The sequence below is a fragment of the Fukomys damarensis genome, unplaced genomic scaffold, assembly GCF_012274545.1.
Source record: "Fukomys damarensis isolate Sample0158 unplaced genomic scaffold, DMR_v1.0_HiC HiC_scaffold_5, whole genome shotgun sequence".
Lineage (NCBI taxonomy): Eukaryota > Metazoa > Chordata > Mammalia > Rodentia > Bathyergidae > Fukomys > Fukomys damarensis.
In genome coordinates this window covers 6,045,762-6,054,813 of record NW_022900917.1, presented here as the reverse complement: position 1 = coordinate 6,054,813, position 9,052 = coordinate 6,045,762, and the positions used below count along the sequence as shown (strand labels likewise).

The 9,052-nt window shown below is 48.6% G+C and overlaps 1 protein-coding gene across 1 annotated transcript in view; it reads left to right on the top strand.

The window, feature by feature from the left end:
* The first annotated feature begins 523 nt into the window (after positions 1–523).
* The window catches only part of Mal2 (mal, T cell differentiation protein 2), a 22,557-nt gene continuing 14,028 nt past the window's right edge, over positions 524–9,052 (top strand). The window contains exons 1-2 of the mRNA XM_010619654.1: positions 524–723; positions 7,552–7,701. Of these exons, the coding sequence (XP_010617956.1) occupies positions 524–723; positions 7,552–7,701 (350 nt within the window). The remainder of the gene's footprint in view (positions 724–7,551; positions 7,702–9,052) is intronic.

Below are 9,052 nucleotides of genomic sequence, written 5' to 3'. Positions count from 1 at the left end.
GCCCAGCGCCTCGGCCTCTGCCCGGCCCGGCTGCCCTCCCTCCGCGCAGCCCTGCTGGGCAGGGACGCTTGCACTGCTCCGAGAGGTCTTCGGAGTTGGAAGCTTTCAAAGCTCCTTGTGGATGAGGGAGAAATGCGCAAACAGAAATTGGGCAACGGAGGTTACGTCACGCCCTGAGAACGGCAAACACCGAGCAGGCTCTAGCAGGCCGCTCCGGGCCGGCTGTTTGCTCGGTTTGGGGTTTTCACCCCAGCACGGGCACACCTCTCCTTTGAATTTGCGTAACCTGGACTCAGGTCCCTTGGGTTTCACTTTTGTGAACCCCTCATGGGCACGGCTCTCCTCCTCCGGGTTTGCCAAGCCACCTCGCTGAAGTTCTGCCCAGAGTCGAATCAGAAAGAAGGGACCCGGGCTCCAGGCTGCGGCATCCGGAATGAGACCCCGACTCTGAGCGCAGAGGAGAGCAGTTTGAGCCGGAGCCCAGTGCAGACGCCTCGGGGACAGGCACTTGGCCCAGGCACCCATGGGAGGCGAGCAGGGAGAGGGCGGCACTGGAGCAGCTCTCCGCCGCGGGAAGCGGTGCCTTGGACAGAAACATCTGCAAAGAAAGTTTTCTCTTCACACGGCAAGTGTTCGCTGTGTCCGTGTGCATTCTGCCCGCGCTGTGCTGTACAGAATGCTCGGTAGACTTTCTGAACTTCAGTCACAGCCGCCTCCTAAGAGGTAACTCGCGTGAAACCAGCAGCTTGACAGAATGGCCGTGTCTCTAGTATCTACAGACGTATTTCTCTCTGTGCGCGCGTGTAGACTTTTGTATACACAAAGAAAGCTGCTCCACTCCAGAACCACTGGTACTCCGCTCACTTCTAGGAAACACTGCCTCATTCTGGGTGGGGAGGTGGAGGTGAATTACTCCATGTTCCTTTCCCCTACTCCCCTATCTCCTTTCTCTTTCCTGTAGCCCAGGGGCTGGTTCTCAACACTTACTGTACTTAAAAACTTGGCAGCTTTTAAAAATACTGTTGCCACCCTAGATGAATTAAATCAAAATCTCTGGGGGCGTACCCAGCTAATTTGTGTGTGTGTGTGTGTGTGTGTGTGTGTGTGTGTGTGTGTGTGTAAGTTATCGTGGAGGTTTAAGATAGTCATGGCTGGGAGGCCTCCTCCAGACTCTGGGGAAGACAGGGTTTCTCTTGGAAATGTGAATTCTGGATGTGGTAGAACTTCCTTCCGCTGCTCCCTGCCCCAGGAGGAGAGCCGCACTCAGTGAGGTATCCGGGCCAATGTGTTCCTCTTTTCATTCGCTCCGGTTGCTTCCCCTGCCCGACACAAGTCTCCTACTCTTATTTACACAGCACAGCATCACCTTCAAGTGTCCTTCAGCTTGCTTCCTCTTCTTGTGGCCAAACATCTTTGTAAGTTTGGATCCTAGGGCTCTGTTTCCTCTGTCACTTGTGTGTCAAGCTCCTGCCGTTCCCCTCTCCAGAAAAAGAATCAAAACATTCCAATGAAACCACTGACCTTCAAGACACAAGAGGCCACGTGGGAGACAGACTCACAGCTCCTCCCTGGCACTCGCTCCGCTGGGATGGTCGGAGACCTTGGATTCTGTCTTGAGAAAGTGAAGGGCAAGGCTGCCTGCTCCCCTCCCTCTCCCTCCATCGTGCTCTCCCGAGGGTGCCCAGGTGATGAGCCAGTGACCCCTCCAAAGCACCTTCGCTCCTAGCCGTCACTTCTGTCTCGTTCTCTGGTTCCCGAGTCACAGCCTCCCGAAGTTCCCCTCCAGGAAGTCTCCTCCTCCCAGAGGAGATGCAAACATTGCCAGGGCATAGCCCCACTGACCTCCAGCCTGGGGACCGACGACTTCAGCTCCTGCCAGTGTTTCTGGACATCCGGACGCCTCCTTGGTTTTGACCTTCCACTCAGATCCGTCTGTCACCAAGGTTCCATCCTCCGTGGGCTTCATGTGTGCCCTTGAGATTTAACATGGGAAGGCTGTGCCCTTGAGGATGGTCTGGACATTCAAGAGGAGACCACAATCTTAAAGCTCTGTCCCCAGATGAACCAGTTAACTCGGTTCCAAGTGTTCAACCCCAGGCTCTCTCGCTGTACTTCATCCTCAGTCTCTCAGGTAAAAGCCACCTGTTGAGCAGATACAAAAGACACACATAATGCCTGCCTACCTGAACAGGGGGAGACTACATCATCTTCACTTGCCTGGTTCTTTGGGGGCAGGGAGTTGTTCCACTTCTAGGTACCAAAGTTGTTAGCCCTTTGGCCTTAGCTGTAGCCACCAATGCACACTAAGAGTTTAACACTAGGTCAGTTTGCAAAGCCAAGGCCAAGAGATTTAGTTTAGGGTGGAAAACATCACTTCAAAAATTATGATTTTCAAAATCTCCGTGTTTCTGGAATGGCTTCTAAATCCTTTGGCAGGGGTTTATTGAAGGCCCCTATGCACAAGGGAATGAGGATGCTTTTTCCTTCCTCACCTGGGAGCCCTGACCACCAAAGAGAGGACTTGTACAGACGGAGCGACCATTCAGGGGAGAGTTACAGGTGGGATCGCAACTAAAGCTTAAGGCATTTTCCAGACTGTTCTATAAGTGATTCTGAGCTTCTTTACTATTGCACCAAGGAGGATAACCAGTCTTCCTGTTCTCAATGAGATTATCTTGTAAAACGCATTAAACATTAAACAGCACAGTAGCTGCCACCAAAAACAAAAACAAAAACAATTATTCGGTGCATTTTGCTCTTTCAGTGTTTAGGAAACTGTCTCCATGATCCATGCAGGTCTCTCTTTGTAAGAGGTATTGCTGGGCTTTTTTTCACTTGCTTCTAAGTGCAGTGTTTTCATTTATCTAGCATAATAACATAATTAACAGGCACACAGGCCTTCTTTTATGCATGAATAACATTATTCTTGCCTTTAGAAGGACTCACTGCAGGGTGAATTACAAGGACAAGAAAGAATTACAGCATTGTATATGAAGTGATAAAATAGGTTCCTGGAAATCTTGTGGGAAAGCAAGGAAGAGAACATCTGGCTCCCAGGGAGTCCGGGACAGGCAGCGTTAATGAGGTGGGGACACGTGAGTCTGGCTGTAACCCAGGAGCAGGCGCTCAGTGGACAGAAATAGTGAGAAAGAAGATTCCAGGTGGAAACCTCAGAGACCAGAGTGGTTGTGAGTTGTTGACCAATTCCAAGGTGGCAGAAGGAAAAACGGCAGACAGGATCGGGTCGTGCTTTGCTGAGAAATGTCAGGCAAGGGTTTTGAGTTTGCTCTGTCTGTGATGGGTTGCTGCTGAAGGATGAGGATGAACTCGATAGGGTTTGTAGCTTAGAAGTCTTCAGTAAAATTCAGTGGTAAAACAGGGAGACTGACGCCAGCTGTGGTGGTGCAAGCCTGTAATCCCAACTTTCTGAGAAGCTGAGCAAGAAGGTCACAAGTTCAAGCCCAGCCTGGACAACTTACAGAGACCCAGGCGACAAAAAAGGGAAAAGGCCTGGGGTATGGCTCAGGGCAAAGAGCTTGGGTTCAGTCTCCAGTGCTGGGAAAACAAAGATCTAAGGCAGGGAGAACCTGAACTAGGACCAAAGAAAGGAGAGGGAAAGTGAGAGATCTAGGGATTAGAGGTCATCCAAGGACACAGAGCTGGACGGGCTCCCAAGTCCTACGAGATTAGATTTAAATATAAGATGTAACTGAGAGGAATTATGGCAGAAGATGAATGTTGAAGAAGGACAAAGGTGAAAGGGAGGAGCTAGTACAGGACACAGGTGCCCTCACGCAGGGAAGTCTGTGAAAGGGGTTTCAGGTTATTTTCACCCAAAACCTTTGACTCTAAACAAACAACTGTCCTGATGTCTAAAGTTTTCGTGACCAGGAAATAGATTTTGATCGCAAAGGGACATTGTTTATTTGCAGTGGGCAAGAGAGACTAGGGACAGGTTTGTCTCTCCAAATGGAGTTTAATCCTGTAAGTATGTGTGTTAAACGTCTCCAGCCACTTGTAAAGAGCATTTAAATTTTCCTAAGAGAAAACAAACCAAGGCTCCAGCCAAAGCTTACTGCCAGCAGTCATTTGTCCCTGGGGGAAAAAAAATGCAAAGAACTGAAATTTGGAAAACTTCAAACCAACTTGCTGAAAAGACTGACTTTGCGCTCCAAAGAAAACATCAAGGGGAGACTTGCGTTGTCCGGGCAAGAGAAAGCTGCCTGGAATAAGACCCGTGGACAGGCCTGGCTGTGCTGATTTGACTGAGTAGAAAGGACCCTGAAACAAGAAAGGATGGGAAGCCTCTGACCCAGCCTCCTGCATGTGCGGTACTTTGTAAACACTGCAATTACAAACCCGACCTTCTATGAGATTCTTCTACGAGAACTGCTGTTGTGGAGAAAGATGGTCTTGGTGTGCAAATGGCCTTTGCATCTTGACCCAACTCTCTCCAGGTAGCCGCAGATTGACCTGGATTTCCTGAGCACCCTGTTTTAAATGAGGACCAAATCTCCCCATAATCCCCTTAAGTGGCTCTAACTTTTGTAGAGTAACTTTCAGGAGGAAGGAGGTAGAAGGAAAGAAGAGAGGCAGTACGTGTAGGGCTCTTGCCAACCCCAGGCATTAGTATGCAGGAATGCTTTTAACCTACTTGACAACTGGTTACCTACGAACATGAAGAGAGGATTTTGAGAATCAAAGGAAATGATAAACAAGACTGTCCAGGGCCAGAACATGTTTCTCCTCTATGATATGTGCTTTCCATTTCAGTGTTGGCATCTGGTGCATTTAAGAGACTGAAGTGAAAGTTCGGGTCCGAGAGAGGGAAAAGATATAACTCTGTATGGCACCTTCAAACATATTTCATAGTAAACCTTGAATGTGAAACTTTTCAAATATTTTATTTTGTTCATAGGCCTCCCAGAGATGTCTTTCCTCTCATCACGTCCCAGAATCCATCTCTCCTTTCCCCAATCACCAATCTGTCCCTCGATGCCAGTGTGTGCAGGGTTAGTCCAGGGCTGGTGTGGATGGGACAGAGCGTGGTTACTGCACAGATGGGCTCAGAAGGAGGGGGTCGCAAGGGAGCAGGCTTCATTCTGCTTGTAAGTTCCGGTGGTCATTACAGTAATAATCACTGGGGTAAATTTGGGGACAAAAGAAAACTAAAAATGTGACACGCAGCTGACTTGCAGGAGACACCAGCTTTCCCATGACTTTCCACTCCAGCTTCCTAAGAGCCTGTGGTAGGCGGTGATGGTTGCCCATAGCAACTTGAAAACAGAGAAGTGCATGTTCGTGCTTCGGTGACACCTATCATATCCCAGGGATCCAGCCGAGCTGCAGAGGAGAGGGACCTCCTGGCACCCCAGGGTGCATTTCAGGAGGGTTTTCTTGTGGACCCATCCCATTCACATGCCCATTGCCTTCTGCTCATTTCAAGGAAGACACAAAGCACCATGTGTAGAAAACACCATCCTGGATTCTGAGCCTGCGGGGAGGAGGCAGTGACTTGGCCTCAGCCTCACAAGCCAGTGCGTGGGAAGCACATGAATGCATGGTTTCAGTCCAGTTGTAGATGCTGAGGCGCACACAGGGGCCAGCGACTGGACTCAGAATGGTAGTGTCCAGCCGGGGAAGTCTTTCTGGAAGACATGGTGCTAAGGCTGATGGTCACACGCTAGGCAGGAATGTAGGCAAAGGTGACCCATTCTTTCTGCATAGGGCATGGGATAAGGGCAGAGCAGGAGAGCAAAGAATGGGCAGTCAGAGAAGGGTTCTATTTCAGTTTGGTAGGGAAGCAGCAGGAGTCCACAGGGCTGTTCCCACCAGTCTGGAGCTACATGCGGATAAATTTACACTTCTGTGACCCACCAATTATTATGTTGTGTCTGGTTTAAAAAAAAAAAACCATCTTTCAAAAATACTAGGTGTGGGCTGGGGATTTGGCTCAGTGGTTCCACCACCTGCCTTCCAAGTGCAAGGACCCAAGTTCAATCCCTGGTACCAAAAAAAATACTAGCTGTGTGTAAGATGGAGCCAGTTGTAGATCACCCTTTCTCTAAGTACACTAAATGCTTCCACAGCCACACTACTTCATGAGCAGGTACCCAAAAGTAAAAGGGGGACTTGACATGTAGAGAAGGTGTTCTGACATTTTGGGGAGCTGTACCCCTTTCTGTCATTGTCATGAAAATTAGGGGCTGTGTCCTTAGAAAGGCGCGTGTGCATTTAGGCGCCCAGTTCTGTGCACTTTTAAGGGACCATCTGGAAAATGGCTCAAATCCCTGCTCTGAAATGAGCACTAAAACTCTTGAATGAGGCAGAACAGGACCTTCAAGGGTGAGCTTCGGAAGCCACTTCCTAGGTTTAAACCTCAGGTCTCACATTAATTGTATGATTTAGCAGAAGTTACCAATGGTGGTCAGTGTACCTCGATGAATCCATCAGTAATGCAGGAATAATAATATCTCCCAGAGTTTATGAAAATTCAAGGGATACAAATAAAACTCTTAGAACTCTTAGCTTGGGACACAAGCATTCAGTGAGTGTTGGCTAGTATCTCTGTTGTCATCAGCCTTGACCTCCTGCTCAAACTCCGTCTGCCAGAGGAGGACACAGGGTTTTATTTTCTTTTTTCCTTTAGGCTTTCTGGTTCATTGGTCTCCCTGCAGCAGAGTGGTGAAAACGTCCAAAGCATAGGCAATGGGAGAATTGGAGCTCTCATACACTACATACAGAAACATCTGCCTTTACTTAGGGTAAATTAACTAGAGCTTTTCCAATCGAGTCCATTTACTTTTCCCTCTTCTCATTCAAATAACTGAAAATGGGTGAAAGTAGGAATTAGCCTGTTTACTTATTACAATAAAATAAAACGGAGGTGTCAACATGGTTGGAAAATTGTTAGCTAAGATGTCAGGTGTATGTGGAAAAGCAGGTGGTTAGGAAATCATTTATATTTGCAAAGAAAAGGGGATATTTGTAAAAGGAAACCCTTGGAAATGTAAAAGGGCCTTCTGAGTAGGAGACGAGTTGAGACATTTATTTTCCACTGGAGCCGTAACTGCAGGACTGGTTTCCTCCCCGAGCACAGCTCCCACTGGGCTTCGCTTATTGCCGGTTCACAGTTTCTAGCAAAAGCACGTGTTAACTCCAACTCTAAGGGCTCAGATTTGTGTGGCTGTGGAGGAATGCTTCCGTGGTTTTCTTATGGGAGAGACTCAGACAAGTGGCTTCTCAGCTGCGGTGGCCAAACTGAGGAGACAGCTGTTTGCTAAACTGCCAAGAAGAGGGGTTTGTTGTAGAGGTAGGTGATGATGAAATAACCACAACTCAGCTACCGAGTACTGTTATGTGCCAGGTCCACCTGACGTTGGGCTTAAAAAGAAGGGGAACCAAGTCACAGGGGAAAACAGATGCCCGCTCTCCTCTCCTCCAAGAGGCCTCTCTGCTGGAGCTTGAGGTTCCCAATTGTGAGTTCTCATTTAGTTCCTTTAAAAACTTTCCAGTCGTGGCGCACTGGGCTGTTTGCTATGTGATCATCAGGCCCTTCAGGACACTGAAGGAGCAGTGGTGGATGGGACGGGAGGTCAGCATGCAGACTCGGGCCCAGCACGAGGAGGACATGGGCAGCACGACTTGGCATCCAAATTCCTTTCCTCACCAGGCTCTGCGCTTGCTAGGAGACCATACCAGGTGTGCCCCTCAGATTTGAACCATTTTCGTGCTCTGGAGATCTGGACTCCTCCCAGAGGCCTCTCTACGAAACGGGTCCCAAAAGCCTGCTGTGCCTGCTGAGTGCTCCGGGCTCTGCAGCCCAGAATGAAGAGAAAGCTCCGGCTGTCCTGTTGTGGGAGGGTTGGGAAGGTGAGAAGGAAAGGGAGAACCGTGCAGAGAAAACCCCCAGCAGGGGCGAGCTGTTGGTGTCAGCTGCACGGTGACACGCATACCTGGGTGTCACACTCTGACCTGGGGCTGGCGTGTGTTCACATGAGGGAGGAGCGAGGCTGCGTGCACTGCTTCTCCCACTCTCTCCACACAGCACACACGCACCTCCGGTGAGGAGGCAGCACACTGAGCGTGCAAGCACCAAGTTCCCTTTCCCTCCTTGAAAGTGTTGGAAGGGCTCTCACGAGGCGAGTGTGACCCAACCATGGACCAGTGCAGCCTCCCCTGGCTGCGCCCCTCTTGTCCCTGCCTCGGGCTTCCACACCCATCTCCCTGCCTCCCTTCTTCTGCCTGCTCCGCCCTCCCGGCCTCACAGAGCGCCCAGTGCCCAGCCTTTTATAGCCCTCACCGAAATCTGCTCCTGAGTCCGAGGTCATGGTGTCTGTTTCTCCCTTGTTGAGGGCTCCTGTGATGGAACCTTCTTTTTTATGTATTTTTTTTCTTGGCTCCTGAGACAGAACCTTGCTTTTTAATGTATTTTTTTCTTGAGTGTCCTAAGTGCCTAGCAGTAGGTCTGGGGCTGGCCAGTATGAGGTCCAGTCCGTGTTTGTTCTAAGTTGTGGTTCACTGTGAAGGATTATTTCCAGGCAGAGTTCGTGCCTCCGCTTACCTATTTGGTTCTCCCACCCCTAACAGTGACCCCTGTTCCTGTGGACTTGCACATAGCTCTCAGTAAATGGTTCTCCAGTCAACAGATGTTTAATAGTGGGCATGTACTGAACTGTATTCAAATGGTGCAGGTCATTCACAGGTTCCCAGTAAATTTGAATGAATGGATATTTAATCATGATCTATATTTCTTAGGCTGTATTTAAAAGCTATATCATCTTCAAATATTTTTAAATGGTACAAAAGAGCAGATACTATTTTACCAGGAGTAAATTTATTCCTTTTATAATCATAGATAAGGTAGCAGCTAAAATTTTTAATCTGCAGTAAGATTCATTACACAGAATTACTTTATAAATTCTCTGAGTTGTTGATTTGTTTGGAAGTAGGACTTGAGGTATCCTATGCCAACTATAAATAGATTGGTGCTTTAATTATCATTATTCTAATAATACTTTTTTTTTTTTTTTTTTTGTTTTTTGTATAGATC